This window comes from Falco cherrug, chromosome 1 (genome assembly GCF_023634085.1).
Source record: "Falco cherrug isolate bFalChe1 chromosome 1, bFalChe1.pri, whole genome shotgun sequence".
Taxonomy (NCBI): Eukaryota; Metazoa; Chordata; class Aves; order Falconiformes; family Falconidae; genus Falco; species Falco cherrug.
In genome coordinates this window covers 96,616,496-96,634,266 of record NC_073697.1, presented here as the reverse complement: position 1 = coordinate 96,634,266, position 17,771 = coordinate 96,616,496, and the positions used below count along the sequence as shown (strand labels likewise).

Below are 17,771 nucleotides of genomic sequence, written 5' to 3'. Positions count from 1 at the left end.
TGATCTCGCCAACACATTACAGTAATTAGCAGCAGATGATAACAGCAGCAACATAACATTTGAGTCTTCTTTTCAGCACTCAAAGAAACAGGTAGTTACTTGATTTAGAATGTTAACCTGCATGTTGAACAATATAATACGTATTATTATCCATCTGTATCTCTAACATATAACCATTAACTCCTTGACAGATTCATCAATAAACAAGTAAACCCCTTCTTACATGAAACTAACTGCATCAGATGCAAAATTCGACATGCAGTATTGATGTAGAAAGCCATTAACCCTACATGTGTCTCATATCAAGATATTTGATTCTGTGTTACTTTTTTTTTGTGTTGTGAATTATGTTCTTCTGAAATTTTAGAAGTTAAGAGCTAGACTTTGGTTGCTTATGTGCATGCAAGATGAGGGGCAGCAAAGCATGCCACAGTTTTTTTACAGTTGGGCCTACTCACAGATTGCATAGGTCATTGTTTTGTGTGAATTACTTCATCTACAGACAGACATTACCTCAGAGTGAATCCTTTGTCTGTACAAAGATCTGAATTTGGCCTAGCTCATGTATAGATTTGTTATATCCTTGGAAATTCTTCCTTAAAATAAGACTTTATTCCAATCCAGCATCTAAAAAGGCCTTAAAATGAGCAGAATTTAATGTATACCTACTTTAAGGGTCTTTCACATTGCTGGAACACTTATAAATTGCCTCCCTGTAAATAGCAAACTATTTTTTCTTCTAAGAACCAGCATTTAATCTCAGGACAATATATATATGAGAATGCTGAAAATAATAACAGGAAAAAACAAGACAGAATTCTTGAGTAACATCGAAAATTCTGTTGAGAAAAGCAACCCCATTTAACAAGCCTGATGCACACTGCATGTTACCATGCTTACCATGATGTGGCTCTTGCAAGGTGGAGTAATTTAGCCTCTTTAACAGATCATTTGTAAATAAACAATGGTACATACAGATAAGAACAATGCACAGCTAGAAAAATGTGACAGAATGAAATAAAGCATCTGTTTAAATTACATTACACAGTCTTCCACCGACAACAGGCAGTTTAGTGCAATTACTCCTCCCGGGCCCCTGTGCCAAGGACTACAGTAAGATTTGGAAGTCAGATGAGAGTGGGAATAGGTATTTCAGAATATTTTTCATGATCTAGGTGACTAAAGAGTAAGTATCCTAGATACTTTTAAAAACTACTTGCTAGAGTTGTTGGGGTTTTGTGGGGGGGGAAGGGAGGGTGTCTCTCCATATTTGAGAGAATATGGTACTGCAATTAAATGCCAACAAAAGCAAGAAATCCAAAATCTCTTTTTCACGTACTGCAAAAGCAGAGAAAAGCTTGAGTACAGCTGTACTCTAATGTTGCTGCAATAGAGGGGATAGGAAAAAAACGGAGCTGAAAGTAGGGGGTTTGGTTCTCAGGCTAAAAAGCCCACTGACTGCAAAAAGGAAAAGGTCAGAACAAAGTGAAATACAAGCCTAGGAAAAGGGCCCCCCGTTATTCTGCCACTATTCACCTCTAGAAACACTATACTGATAAAGCCTCCTCACCCTCTGCTCCCAGCTCAGACTGAAAGGAAAGCGACTTGGTTTAGCTGCCAGAGAGGAAATAAGCCATTAGTACTTGAGAAAGCCTCAAGAACTGTAAGAAAGAAAACAGACCCTAGGGAAAGCAGTGTTAGTAACAAAGTCAAGTCAACACAAACTAAAAATGAGCTGGAATTCCTCTTTTCCTGCAGCTTAGTTTGTTGATCTCTGTGTTTATGAAATGCAACACTACCACACAATCTTTCCCCCTTCGGGGAAAGGTCATTTATCTTGTGCAAAACAAACAGCATCAATACTGGTTTCAGAATGGGTAAGCAGAGTTACTCCATGGATGCAATAGCCATTATGTATGTGGCACAACAGATATACCCTGAGAAACACACCTGGACTTCCTGAGAGAGATTTCCCACTTCCTTCTTCCAGAAGAACTCGATTCCAGTCTTCCTCAGCCCACAACAGAGCTGGGCAGGAGGGACCACATTTTATGTATCACTAGAAATCCACCACCTCTGCAAATGCAGCAAAGCTTCCCACGTACACTGTGAGCTGAATTAACACCTCAAAACTGACTAGGAACACAACTCCCAATTTGGTATTTATAACCAAGATTTTTGGTGTGGAAATCAAAGTGATATCAATTAAATTATTCTGATACTAAATATTAACATTTTTGTTTAATCAAACAAATTTCTTGTTTTCCTCTTAGTAGGAAAAAAATATATATCTGCATACATAGCCTATATTTTATTTCTTGTACTCCAGTTTTCTTACAAAAACGTACATGCCTAAATAATCTGTTGTAGATATGACACTAAACTCTGGAAATAATGACACCTAAACAATTACTGTCATAAAAGTACATTTGAACCGATTGACTTCACAGGGTATAACCTTAATCACTAGCTAGATTCTGGGATAACCTCAGAGCTACTACCAACTTCTTTTAAACTGACTGGTTCTGCATCATGCCTACTTTTGATGGTGCAACAAGCAACGAAGCAAGTTAAAACTTGACATCTTGACAGGGAAAGACACGATGTCGTCAACATCCCTCATGAGTATACGCAGTTTCTTTCCTAAACACTTTTGATATATTTTTTCCTCCTGTACAATTCAACATATGGAGAAGTAACTACCTAAGAGCTTTTTTTTCCTGCTTAACAGAACCTTAAAAAAACAAAACACAGGGCAGCTCTTGGTTGTTGTTGTTTTTCAGTGAAAAACATTCTTCTTTCAAATTCCCAGGCTAGAGGAAAGAAAAGCAAGCATACTTTAAATCTTTCCATTACACATATAAATTCTGTTTTTAATGTTTTAACATTGACTTATAGTTACAAAATCTACATACGTAAGCCGCACAGAAAGTCTGGCTCTGTGCCCTAAGGTTATTTTAGCAAGGTTCTGCCAACCACATATTTACATGTGGAGAGCTATTAAGAGCAACTCCTCATGTTTTCCATTCAAATTTTATTATTATTATTACAAAGAGAGGGATGGGAGAAGGAGTTACTTAGTGCTTGCTCAGTCACGTAGAAAAGAGGCAATTTTCTCTGCATAATTCTGCTAATGGATCTAAAACTTAACTCACCTTGTGCTCAGATTCTTACTTCTTTTCCCTCTACAGGCTACCAATTGTGCATCCTATATCAAAACCATTTGCAACAATAACTGGGGTTTTTTTGGGGGGGGTGGTGAGGGGGGGGAGAGAAAAAGAAAGAGGAGCACTCATTTTATAGACTATTTGCCAACGCTTTGTTTAGTATCACACAGGAAGACCGTGACAAAGGCACATCTAGGATAGAGGTTCACATGGCATTCCCCTACATCAAAGCTTTCACTTCCCTTTCTGCAATCATCCTCAGAGTACTGAAACGATTCCCTCCCACAGCTTCCAATGATATCACTTCCAATTCCCCTGTATTAAACAGAGGCCTGGGACACGCAAACACTAACAGATTATGATCAAATCACCCCTTTGATATCACCTGGAGAAACTAAAAAGCTTCCTCAGTTTGCCATTAAGTTATGCTTTCCGTGTTTATAATTATTACTGATGCTCATTAAAATCTCTCTGACCTTTCAATGTGCTTCTTGAATTCTGGTCGATGGACACCGTGTTGCAGTGATGGACACATCAGACATAATATAACTCTCCTACTCCATTTTCTTCCCTAAATAAATGCATGGACAGCACCAACTCTCTGACACTGGGAGCTCCAGTTGTACCATTCTACATGATGACCCACAAGTCCTTTTCAGAGTTACTTCTTAAAGAGTCCCACAGGCTGTAACTACATTGCACATACCTCATTCCTAGAGGAATACCGTGTCACCTGGCTATTCCTTAAAATATATACTGTTGGCATTGCCTTGGCTTCTTAAGTGATTAAGGCCACTTCGAATCAACAATAAAAAAAATATTCAGTCATTTCCCCAAATTTCCCCAAAAAATCAAATCCCCAAAATGATGAAATTTATTTCACCTGGCAATTTCACCAGTGATAATTTGCTATTTTCTCTCAGGTATCTGATGTAAACACTGAACAAGAGAGCGCCAAACACTGATTTCTGTATGTCCCTATTAGAAACATCCACTTGGTGATGATTCCCTGATTAATTTTCTTTCTAAAACTTTCAACAGACTCCTTTCAATCCTTTTAACAGGGGTCATGTTGAATTTTTGCTGCCTTGTTTGTTCTTCAAAATGGGCTGCAAGTTAAGAGCCAATGGTCTTAAAAAAGTCAACCATAGTAATACAATTAATCTCACTAACCAGACTTGTACTCTCATCAGAGATACCAAGTTCACTTAAAAGTGCTTTACCCCTGACCTTGCATCAATTGACAGTGACTTTATAATAAATGAAATCATTTAAAGATCGAATTAAAAGTTCCACCCAAGCCATTCTCCTCTATCAAATAAATCTATAACTAATTGTAATGTGGTCTGCAGCACTGGTAGACATCATTTAAACCTGGGGATTTTAGGGAAAGATAGTTCTGTGGAAAAGAAAAATGTTAATGTTTTCATTGAAATGGATTATTTAAATAATAGCATCCTAAATTTCTGTTTTTCAGCAAGTGTTCAGAATGACTTAAAATAGACATCTGTACAAAGCAACTCCTCTGACTGGAATCTTTGAACTTCTCAGCGCTCTAAATCTACTACATATTAACTTAATGAAGTGTATAAATTACACATTTCACTGTTTATCAACAACACAATTATCTTAACACATTCTTTTAATCAATATTTTCAAGCTAGTCATCCACTTCTTCATATTTCTGCCAATAAAGTGAACAATAATGTCCTGTAAAATGGACAGAGATCAAGAATTTCAGTAATTCAGTTCACTTTTTGGCATTAACAATTTGTGTTTGTGCCAGCAGAGATATTCAAAGCAAAAAGATGGCAATCTTGCTGAGGAAGCATGAGCTAGGTTATTCAAACTAGTGGTCAGTGTTAATAAAAATACTATTCATATCCAAACCAAAAATACCACAAAAGAAAACCCAGAAACTGCAAATTCATGTTCCTCAGTGCTACCAGCAGCTACTGCCTCACTATAGTTAAACAATACACTGCGTAGTACTGAAGTTCGGAAGGAGTGTACTGTGGAAAACAGTATGATCAATTTTAGTCTGTAAAACATCTCATAATGATCAACTGTTTTCCAAGATACAATACAAAGTCTTCTAAATACTGTATTTCTAAGAGTTAAAACCCTACTAACCATAAGCTGTATTTTTCTGGCACACCTAAAGCAGACTGATGCTAATTGCATGTTAATGATACTCATGAATACGTGCTAGTTGCATTCCTTATTCCTTAAAGAGTTTCTTTAAATTTCTTTAAAGTACTTAATCCTAAATTAATTATAAGATGAAGTAATCAAAGCAGCATGTATCTGTAACACAAACTAAAAAGCTTCTACTCATTAACAACAACTTTTATCATTTTATCTTGCTTTGGAAGTTAAAAGCAGTATTAAAAATGGAAGATAACTGTTCTAAAGGGAAGTATCTAACTTCCAGTGAAAATCCACACCTACCAACCAGCCGTTGAATTGTCAGCATACAAACTAAACTGATACGAATAGGCAGCTGAGGTATCTAGCTACAGCCAAAGGGAATTTTTAAAATAAAATAAATTGTGCTAACTGTAGACCAAGAAAGCTTTTAAAATAAATGGAATCCTATTCAGTGCACTGTGGTCACCTAATTTCAATTATTTAAAAAAGACAGTTGGCATTCTGTAATTGTTACTACAGACAGTGTCTTTGTAACTGCTATGGGGATAAGCAATTACAAAACTAAGTCCTGAAGTCTTTATTTGGGCAAAATTTCAACAAAAGTTTTCTTAAGGAATGACTCCAAGTTTTTCGGCAGAACATCTAAACACTTTTTTTTGTCCCCTGCAAGCAGGGCTCAAGATAAGGAAATTAAATACATTAACTGTATCTGTATTTTCATCTCAATGATTAAATGACATATTTACTGGCTTTTTATTATGTTACCTTTACTTCTGTGAACTGAACCCATGAAGTTTCCATTGGCCTTAAAAAAAACTCAGGAACTGAAATAGAAATGTTGACACAGCTTTGCTGTATAAACTCTCCGATAGCTACTGCAAAAATGGAAGAGTTATAAAATCCATTGCAGGTCCCTTTGAGTAAAGACGACAGTTCAGATACTCTTTTATTTCCATTTGTGGTTCAGTGGCTGATGAGCATCGTAAAAAAAATTAAAGTAAAATTACAAAGTAATAACAACACAATGTGGTGGTGACTGAAAAAAAAATTCTGTTAACTCAAAACAGCTGCCAAAGCAGTTATGTGATGCAACTGGAATATTAAGTGTAACTGAAAGAGTAGGGAAATGACTGACTTTACTAAGTCATTATATATATCACCAATAACTATTCAGAATCTATCATTTTTGGCAGCAAGTTATACATATAATAAAAATCATTCTAGGCCATTTTTCTTTTGGTTTTTGGGGTTTTTTGGTTTTTTTTACACCACAGCAACTTAGAATGCAACTGGAAAAGACCTGTGGAAAGGACTGTTCTGAGTCTCACACCTTCTCACTAATTTACATCCAGTGAAGTATTTCCCTATAAATCAAAGTCAACGCCTGTAGGAACAGCACATAAAACCTCTATCAGTCCTGTGATGGTACTGATATCCAAGTGCAAGAGACAAACCAAGAGGGGTTAAGTGACTTGCCAAAGATCACATACATCTGAAACACTTAACCCTAAACTGACTCCCCGTTCTGTTGACAAACTGCCAGGCTAATCCTTGTTACAGTTCCTTCAAAGTGATTAAATGATCAGAAACCTAGAGGCTGTCAAATTGTAGCCTTTGGAGGCAGTTATGCATTTACCTAGTAACTGCAATTCCTCCCCACCTGCTGTATTTATAAATGATCTTACAGTACTAACTTACTCCACAAGCTGTATAATTTATTTTGCTGAGGTTATTTGCAGACAGAGATATCCCTGAACACAAGGAGAAGCAATCTTGCTATTACTAATGTAACACAGCGACATACAACTCAATCAGCTACAGTGGTATAATGAGAACAAAGTATTTTAATATGTAAGCAAATATATTCATGTATAAATATATAGGTTTCAATATATAGATACATCTAGTATCTATAATTAAACTAATAATATAAACATAATCATATATAAGTATGTGTGTGTATAATCCATAATCTATAAAAAAAACTTAATTAGGAAGTAGCTTTATTTTTGGTACCACACAAAACTACAACACAAAATTGCACTACAATTAGAAACAGCCCTTAGAGCTTTTCAAAGAAATATTTTATAGAAGGTAACTAAAAGAACTAGAAAAAGCCTACATGAATAAAACATAGTATTCAATGTATTTGTACATTCATTGAGAAAATTTTTAAAGAAGCCATATTTCACCAACGCCCAATTACAAATATAAAAGGCATAAAACCTTAGAAAAGACAAACTCCTGATTTAGTAACAGGTTTCTGCTTTTTCCAACCCTTTGTAGTTCCAACTGCTTTTTTTTCTTACAGAGTATTACGGTTAGTATTCAGTATTTAACTGTTTTAGTATTTTTTAAAAAGTGGATCTCAGAAATACAACTGATACCATCTTCCCTTGTGATTGTTTCCCTGTTTATTTGGGGCAAGGCATGTTCAGCTTTAGGATCCCCAGCATGTGCCTTTAGAACATATTGAGTACTACTTACTTTCAGGTTTTGAATCCACTACTGCATGATGCATCTCTTTCAGCTGGAGCTGTGCTCTTTGCAGTCTCTGCTCTGCATGGAACAACTTTTGAAAGACAATTGGACACACTTTGTAAGCTTTGAAATGCATATTCAAACAACTAAAACAAAAGAGTATCAAAAAGAATCCCCAAAAATAAAAAATGGTAGCTATAAGCATCTGGTGATTCCCTGTTTCACAAGGGAACATGCCACAGCAAATTTTCAGCGTACTTGATATTCCTTACTGTTAATTGAGGAAAGTATTCTTGTACTCCTGAGCACTATTTTCTCTATAGCAGAAATTCATTACACAATTTTTAACCAAAAACACTGAGTGGCTTGAACATCAGAAAAACAAAAAAGAGATGGCAAGCACCATAACTGCAGCAGGTGACTATCCTTATGCTGCAGTTCTTGCAATGCAGCCGAGCTGTCACAACAATCCACTGCCCAACTTGAGAGCCCACTGGAAAGCTTGTTGCCAAACAACATCCAGCTGATGAGCATTTTTGTGATTTAGAGAGATGTGTACTAAGAACCGAAATTAGCTGGACATCACTTTCATTTGACTTGTGGTCTCACTTGGGTCCAAGCAAAGACCCATCCCCTTGAAAGCCTACCGATTCACACAGATTCCACATCTAGATACAGACTGCGATACTAGAAATCTGGGGTTTCCCCTTTTAATACAGTGTTGAAGTTTGTGCTACAGAATTTGGTGAGAAGATGCAACAATAGGGCACTGGATTTTATTGAAGTATCTTGTTTTGACAACATAGCTCAGGAACAAAACCCACCCTTATATTCAGATGTCAACTGCTTCGAGGGCTTCCCAGGACATCATTTTTGTCAAACTCTGGGAACAATATGCCAAGGTTGCTCTGGAATACATATTCCCTGCACCCAATGAAAAGCTGAGGTACTGGCTGTATTACTCAGCCCCTGCAATCTTAGTGCAGCTGCACAGAGATACAAATCAAACTAAGGAAACATTTGCTCACTACCATAAATATAAAGAATTATCTTAGGGTGCTACAAGAGTAAGTCATGGAACATTTCCTGGGACTGCTAAATGATGATGTCAGTGGCAGCTGAGGCAGCCAAGTACCTTGAATGAGGTTTTCCGAACTTGCAGGGTCAAGCCTTTTCCCTTAGAATGTACATATATATGTTGAATAGGATTGAATTTGCTAGTGTTGGGAGAAACTGTACTGTTTTTCCTGAGGTACTTTTTAAAATGCATGATTCCCAAACAAACGTCAACAACCATTTATTTTAACACGTATGCTTTTATGTCAGTACCTGATTTTTTTGTTCTTGTTTCTGTTGAGCCAAAGATTCTTCTCTCTCTTTTTCTAAGCGAAGCTGTCTTGCTATTTCAAGCATCCGTTGATGATTTTGTACTGTCTCCACCTACAGCAAGTGGATAAATAGTGCATGTTACTGTCAGATATTTGAGAAATACATTAAGGAGATCATATGTCTCACAAGCCCACTTAGCACTTCCCTTCCATAGATGTTACTACTCAGAAATGACAGCAAAGTACTGGACTCAAGATTCTTAAAAGCTCTGGACTAAGGCCTAGGCAGATTCCCTGTGGGTCAGTTAGTTATTCGATTCCTTCCTAGACATACAGTATGTTTATCTTAATCCTTGTTTGCATTCCAAAATCAGAGTTGCAAGCCAAGTATTATGACACTGAAACGTAACAGTGTTACTTCTCCTATTACCCTCTTCTTAAGACGCTCTACTCTTTTGATGAGTTGATCTTTCTCCTCTTCCATTGCACTGATGTCCTAAAAAGCAGAAAAAACAAAGAAAGAAATGTTAATTTATTTACAATATAATAGGGATTGGACTAAATACTATTCAAATTAATACGAAAATGGAATTTTTCTCTGAATACACTGAGGCAGTTATAATTTTATTGATCTATGATCAGAACATCCAAGATTCCAATCTCTTCTCTCTGACTTCCCCCACAGTTCCCGCTCTCTTTATGCTAACATTCCCTCATCTGCATCCTTGAGTATTAGTGTGAACATTTAAAATAAAAGCAGGTTGATTTCTCTAAAATAAAAACAAGCAAACAGAAACAACCAAGGAAAAATCAGCATGAGTTCAACATTTGATGCAGTGTAACATATGTTCGTAATGTTACCATCATTATCCACTTCCTGGCAGACAATTTTGCATGAAGTTGCATAGGAGAGATGTTTGCTGGCTTTTTTTGTATTAAAATTGTGTTCAAAGACACACTTTCTAGTGCTAAAACACTTAACCAATTATTATTCTCCTTTAATCCTATTTTACAACAGCTGGACTCCACAGACTAAGTTACAAGAGAAAGGGAACTAAATTCTCCAAATGTAGACCTTATCTCAACATTTGCTTAACTCGTCTATATGTCTTACTGGAAAGCTGTACACATGCTTAAATATTTTGCTGAAAGCAAATATCCTTACTTCACACCTTAGCCACACAGGATCATCATTTTTGTTGACATAAGCTCTTAATTCATTCAACACCCTCTGAAATTACTACCCTACGTCAGTGAAGCAAAAGGCTTTGCATCAGTTTGCATTCAGAGGAAAGGGAGTTCTAATATTTGAAAATCATGCTGAATGGAGTCTTGGCAGCATTGTTTCCCAACCTGCTTCAGAAAGCTCAGTCTTAAGCACAAGTGAGGACTTTCTCATCTGTTTGCCAACAAAGCAGTTTCAAAAAGGCAGCTGCAGTGCCTACCAGCTCTGACCTCTACAACTTGCACACTGTAATGAGGCCACAAAACCAACAAAAATATTCAAGAAAAACCTAAACAAAAGTTCTGCGATTCTGTCAGAATTTTTTACCCTTCTTATTTCTGCAGTAGATAAACCAGATGTTCTCAGCTGCTCACACTCCTTATGTAGGTTTTTAAATGCTTCCATCAGTTCTTCATACTACAAAATGAAATAAAAACCATCTCTGTGTCTAAGGATTTTCAGATCAACATGTTGCTTTACTACTAAGACAGTAAATACAGAAATAGAAATATGGTGAGAACAAGAATTAAAGGCATTTTTTCATCACAAAAGCTTGTCAACATGAAATAATAAAAAAATCACACTGAATTATCTTGCATTTGAAAGTATGCTCAGAAGTTTCACAATTTCTTCGGTATTTTCACCTCTTCCCTTGGAATACATAGTGTATTTCCAAAACAGGAAGATAAGATGTTATCTGAAAGGGACAATGCCATATTAACAAATTATTCTCTCTTACTATAAATCTGTGCATATCACATATGTAAATTTATCAGCCCAACAAGGAAGAGCTTGATCTAATAGCATGCTTGATTGAAGCAACGGATCTTAAATTTATAAAGCACTGAGCTTCAATTCAGCAAAGGAATCCGAGCACACACCTGACTTTACATGTGAGAAACAGGTTTGACACATTGCGTAATCATGCCCTCAGTATATTACAGAGATTGATATATGTAGTTCGGTAGTTAGAAAGAAGTAGACAGTGTGCTACTTCCACACCAGTATATTGCCCACCAGTAATCTTAAACTGAGAGGCAGTGTGAAAGTCTGTGTGGGTAGAGAAATAACAGGGGACAGAAAGAGTTTAGAAATATGGATAGGAAATAAATTTAGATTCAACTTGGGGAAATGCAAGCTGAGATATAAGGAAAGATAATCTCCACAGAAACAGCCACTCAATGAGATGGAAAAATCTAAAAAGAGAATATCAAGTCATTTTTTACTTCCTGGAAAGAGCAATTGATATAAATGTTGAACACAAAATGGCAACAGCAAAGGCCAGTTCAAACAAAGGCATCATATCCTGAGCAGTGAAGCAGCAATTCTATTCTATAAAACCCTGGGGAACCAGCATCTAGAATGCTCTGTTCATTTCTGGTTGTTTCAATATCAGGCACACACCAACAAGCTGGAATGAATTAAAACAAAATGGGAATAAAATGGCTACTCAGAAGAAGATAAAGTAATAGAGAAAGAGCTTCATTAAATGGCAAATAAAGGTATGACAAGGTATGCACACGCTGGACAATGAAGAGCAAGTTACAAAAAAGTAGGAGTAAAGACACAACTGGCCTGCATTATATCACTTAGGCATTATAGAAGTACTTTAACAAATAATCAAATAGCAGGTAGTCTCTGAGCAACTGTATTCACAATTGCTGATGCCCACAGCTTTCCTTTGTGTGGATTCTCTTCCCTCTTTCAAAAGGGGAGCTTAGTAAGTCTTTTCCTTATAGGACCACAAAATTTCAAGACCAGTGGCAAGATTCAAACAAGGGCATAGCACAGCTGGCCGATCATAATGAAGGGAAGGTTTCTCACTTTCAGCAAATAAAAGCTGCAGCTATCCCACATGCACCCGAAATACGTGACACACTCAAATGACCAAAGAACACCCAGGTTCCTATCGCAGAAAGGTTCCTGGCACCTGGGGGCAACTCACTGATGACCAGACAACTAGATTTGTGCCTGAAGTTGCTAACTTTTTAAACTATATACTGCAGCCGATCCGATGTCTAAATCACAACCCAGTTGGGAAGGTGGCAAGTATTCCCAGTATCTTGTTTAAATAATTTACAAAAGTACATTTAAACTTCATCCTATACACCATAAAACTGGACCATGTTCTACGACTTCCAAACTCTCATATTTGAAATATTTTCTTAAAACACACTATTGCAAGTCTGTATCTAAATATTTAGGCTAAATTCTTTAATCTATTAGATTCTCAATATTTGCATTGTAATGTTAAATTACTTTAAGGTACTATATTACCATAGCTTCTGTTTTGAAATAATCAGCAAGGTATTAATTTAATAAGATGGTTATATTACTGTAATTCCAAAAAGGAACACATCTTACCTAATGGAAATTATGGGAGTTGGATATTTATACATACTAAGACTGCGACATACTGAAAAACCATACAATCTGCATTCCTTTCTCTCTTTGCTACTTCTGCTTAGTTATTCCAGGTTATAAATCCAATATTGTTAGTGGTAACAGAAAAATAAGAGGTTTAGTCAAGCTTTAGTCAGACTATACAGCTTTGCTGGTACACAATTAATAGACTGAGTTACCTGTTACAAACATTCAAAAACACTGTGATTTTGCAAGTCACTATGTATAACAAAAGGCACAGAAAACTGGATAAAAATGAGGTAAATATGTACCTCATAATACAGGTCTAAAACCATAACTTTGATTCACTTTAAGCTTTACATTTCAAATCCACCCAGCCTGACTACCTAAAATCAACATTTAATGCTCACAAAAGAAGTGGAAACATAATGAATAGGAATGTCAGCTCAGGAAAAAGAAATATTTTACTTTTTCACAAAAACATAAATGTTTGAAGCAGAAGTGGGATAAGGCTGATACAAATATTAGGTACTAAATACTATATAATCAACTGACAATTAGGAGACGTTGGCTTTTGGTCATAACGTTTTCTGGACTAGTTTGAAGTTGTAATTTATAAAGTTAAAAATATCCTTTTCATAGTTCATATGGAAGAAAAAGTGTTTAATAATTAAGAAATAAAAGCCTGTCTTGGCCAGCATGCCTCTGAACATTATTTAGCACCCAGTATTTAATGGGCTTGAAACCTTTAATTCAATGCTACCCATTAACATACAATTTCAGGGTTATTGGAAGAAAAGTGGTCAAGACATGCATTTCTTCTTAGGAATCTTTGCTCACCCTTGATTCCAACATGCTCTTAATATAACTCACTTGAACACATAGCTCAACAGTAACTTCCCAGTTCATTTATCCCTCCTATTTGCACTTTAATTAATGTAAAATGTTGGCATTCATGGAAAACTGTACCTGTTTATTGACGTCAGCCACAGTATCATCCTGTAGAAACTCCGCTGGCACTTCTAATTTTACTAAGAAACGTGCCAGATAAGCTCTTTTCTTGAGTTCATTGGTCCTCTGAAGAAGCCAATGTAAAACAGGATGAATTACAGGTTTGCTTCCAGTGACTAACCCTTGGCGAAATGCACTCCTATATGAAAACAACAAAAAGAAAATACCAATAACTCTCGTACTAAAGAACACTAGCTTGGCACAATCTGCAATATTTTGACATTCCCCCTCCACTTGCTTAATGATTTTATTAATGTTATGAAAAGAGAAAACATTCATGATGCCGGTTTGCTGTTTATGATCCCAATTCTGCTACCTTGAGACAGATAAAACCCCCGTAAACACATCGGAAGGCTAAAGCCAGCAACAACAACTCTTCCTTTTCTGCCTTTATTCCCGAAGAGTATCGCAATGTGGGAAGAGTGTAGGTTTTCTGGACTATAACCTGGCGCAGAAGGGTGCAATCCAGCCTCGGGCGGGTGGTTTGAAAGGGACGGGGACGGGACTGACCCTCCAGTCATGCGGCACCCTCTCCTGGCTGGCTCCGCAATAGCAGCGACTGCGGCGGGGACTGAGGGCAGCCTACACCCGCCGCAGCCTTCTGCTGCCATCCCCTATAACATACACTCCATAGGCACAAGGCAGGAGCTGCCTTCAAGGCGTTACACGTACCCACTGGGATAGTCGAGATCAAAAAGACACACAAGTACTGAATTGTAAACGGTAAAAGATGTTTTACCGTGATCTGTAGACAAAAAGATACTTACAAGTCTGATATACTTCCTGGAGGTTTGTATTTAAGGATACCAAGAAGACTCAACATTCTTTTAGCTGTCTGTTCCGGCAGCTCTTCTCTAATGTCAACAGCATGCTAAATCGTTTTAAAAAAAAATTTAATTATCCACTGTTTGTCCAAGTCATGTTAATTAACTAGCAACACTAAAGGAATTGACTTTATCCATGTATCATGGTATGTCAATGAAATTAGATGCTCCATACAGAACATACTTTTTATCACCAAACTTCAATTCTCTTCTAATGGATTTTTCTCCAACGTGTGTATTCAGGTAAATTTATTTGAGGTATACATTCTCCTGGCTCATGGCACCTCATCTATGTACATGAGCTGATTACTTCCACTAAGGAAGTCAGCTATCCTAGCACACCAAGGCACACATATCTGCACCCCCGATGTATAAACAATCCCTTCTGATCTCACACACACTTTTGGTAGCCCCAAAGGAGAGGGATTCAATATCAATTGCAACAGCTAAGTCATGAGGTTCAGTCCTTGATCAGTTCCTACCCTATGCATGTGTGCAAGAACACAGCAGTTGTCCATATGAACCAAGGTAAGACCTGTATCCTGATTCCACAGAAAAATATACAGTTATGTTTCTGGGGGACAGGGATCCAGTACCCCTGGCCCAAGAAACATTTGCTGGTTTGCCAAAACACATAGATGTATAGACAGAAAGAATTCTTGCCAGGCACATTTATTTCCAGGAAGATTCATACAAGCTATTCTGGTAAACCAAACACGCCACAAGATTATACAGAGCCAGGCCTAAATAAAAGCACATTGATGTGTCAAGCCCATTTAAGATGCTTGTGATTACACAGGCCTGAGCAGCCCTGATTGCCTTCCTTACCTTTGGGTCAATCTCCCCCAGAACATCATTGAGCAGCTGCAACAACTGCACTGACTCTAAGGAGTCAAAGGTGATTAAATTGTAGTTCTTCCTGAAGGGCTCTTGATTGAGCTTCTCAACAATGAACTGGATTTGCTCACTCATGATCGTGTCCTGGAAAAACCTCTGCAGGAAAGACAGAAGAGATGTCAGGAGGCCTCTGCAGGGAGAGTGAGCCGGGAGCCGCCGGGAGGGTGGCTGGAGGCGCCCCCGAGGCGGTGAGGTGCCCCCGGCCCACGGGGCCCCGCCTGGCCGCCCCGACAGCCCCACGGCCCAGGGAGGAAGGCCGGGCCCCTCACGGAGGCGGCGGGGGGAGGCGGCGGGGGGAGGCGGCGGGGGGAGGCGGCGGGGGGAGGCGGCGGGGGGAGGCGGCGGGGGGAGGCGGCGGGGGGAGGCGGCGGGGGGAGGCGGCGGGGGGAGGCGGCGGGGCCGCCCGCCAGCTGCAGCGCCCTGAGGCGGCGGGGCCGCCTCGTCCTTCCCCCCCCCCGGCGCGGACCGGTGCCGGGCCGCCCCGGACTTCCCGCGCGCGCCTCCCGGTTACCCTGGTAACGATTGCCCGGACCAGGGCAATGGCGTCACTTCCGCAAGGCGCCGGAGCGGCTGGAAACTGCCCAGGGGCGGCCGCGCTTGCGCAGAGCGGGGGCGGGGCGGGCTGCGGGGCGGGGCGGGGCGGGCTCGGTTCGGTTCGGTTCTCCCGGCGGGTCCCTGTTCTTTCGCTTGTTTCGCTGCCCTCGCAGCCTGCAGCGGCCAGAGGAGAGGCAGCGCGCAGCAGGCCGCACCGGGAGGCCTTCCGGCGACTCCGCGACCTGCCCCGGCAGCCCTTCCCGCTGCGCCGCTTGGCCAGCCCGGCGGGCCCTGGGCAGCTGTCACCCGGCGTGTCCAGTGTCCCCCCGGCTTCCCGCCCCCCATTGGGCAGGGACTGGGATTTTGATGCCCAGCTTCTGACCTGAGCCGCCGGGCCTGCCCTGCCCTGCGCGGCGCTGTGAGGCAGCGGGGTGGGCACAGCACCCTCGCCAGACGCCGGAGGGGTTTAGCCCCCGGGCAGGTTCGGGGGGCTTTGCGGTGTGGGAAGCCTGGCTGTGGTGGCGGGGAGGCCATGCTGGGGCCTGTGCTCCATAGGCTGCGGCGCTCGTGGGGCTCCATCACAGCACGTTTCCTTGATGCAAGGAACAGCAAAAATAGGTTTGAGGTTCACCCTTTCAAGTATATACTTAGCTTTGCGGTTTCTTAAGAAGGAGGCTGCTGTCGCATGTGTAGGAGATGTACAAACAGATTGATGCAGTTACCCAATTAAGATTTCTGGCAGTCTTTGACTGTATAAAGTCAGTATAAAGAATATAAAGGGATGTCATGTGTGGCTGATGTACGTATCAGGTGTACGGTTACTTCGTTTCTGCGAGACAGAAAAATGCACAGAGGATCCTGTGCCAGGTCCTGTGCCCAGGCTTCACTAGGGCAAACAGCAGATTTATGCCCTCAGGGTTCAACATCAGTTGTCAGTGTGCCTCAGAGTAGCAATAAATATGCAGTGCTAGCTATGCTAAATCTGAAACGAGGAGAGGAGCTTCAAAAATGCCAAGGAATCAAAAATAACTATATATTAAAGTGAAACTTGTTCGTGAAATGGGTATCTCTCAATCTGCAAGTTTTTTGTTGCGGATCTTTCAAACCCCGTGCTTAGACCTTAAATAGGTGGATTTTGGAGCCTCTGCTATTGCGATCAGCTTCTTGGATAGTCTTAGAATCCCATGTGAATCCACAGATGATGGATTAAAATATGCAATGAGTCATACTAAATTGGCGCCAATTGAAATGCACAGGTTGTAAATCACTGCAGAATTTGACTCAGTAAATAGCATGTAATACTTTGCAATTCTAAGCACTGCGTCTGTCTTAGGTAATCTCCTTTTTTCTTTCTGAGGAACAGAAAATGCTTCATAAAATACTAATCTACTGGTCTTCACGGGAAGCCTGAAAAGTGACACTGCACTGGTGTCCTAGCTTTTAACTGGCTAAACTCAGCTACAGAGGGGATGGATGGGTTGCTTGTGGTTGTGCATGAAAGCTGTGGTAGAGCCAGGAACATAATCCAAGTCTCCTGACTCCTGGATTTGAACTTTAAAACTAGCTCATGTTTCCTTTGTGCTTTCAGTACGTATACTGACCTTTAGGAACCGTATTTACCTACAAGTTCCCAGAAGAGATCTACTTTCCCTTGACATGTTTTCCTGGTATCAATTACGTTTTTCTTCTGATGAGTATTTTGAGCATATAGAATACACAGAGAGAGCAAATGAAAACGATGTTGCCTGTAGAGGCCCTGGGGGCCAGGTCCTGCTCCCTGTAGACTGCC

General features: G+C 39.7%; 1 protein-coding gene across 1 annotated transcript in view; it reads right to left on the bottom strand.

Annotated features, from left to right (window-relative positions):
- The window catches only part of IFT81 (intraflagellar transport 81), a 42,759-nt gene extending 26,990 nt beyond the window's left edge, over positions 1-15,769 (bottom strand). The window contains exons 1-7 of the mRNA XM_005434577.4: positions 15,380-15,769; positions 14,495-14,598; positions 13,686-13,866; positions 10,680-10,769; positions 9,558-9,623; positions 9,129-9,239; positions 7,806-7,890 (exon numbers count right to left, since the gene is read on the bottom strand). Coding sequence (XP_005434634.1) covers positions 7,806-7,890; positions 9,129-9,239; positions 9,558-9,623; positions 10,680-10,769; positions 13,686-13,866; positions 14,495-14,598; positions 15,380-15,523 — 781 coding nt within the window. The 5' untranslated portion in view covers positions 15,524-15,769. The remainder of the gene's footprint in view (positions 1-7,805; positions 7,891-9,128; positions 9,240-9,557; positions 9,624-10,679; positions 10,770-13,685; positions 13,867-14,494; positions 14,599-15,379) is intronic.
- Positions 15,770-17,771: the final 2,002 nt, after the last annotated feature.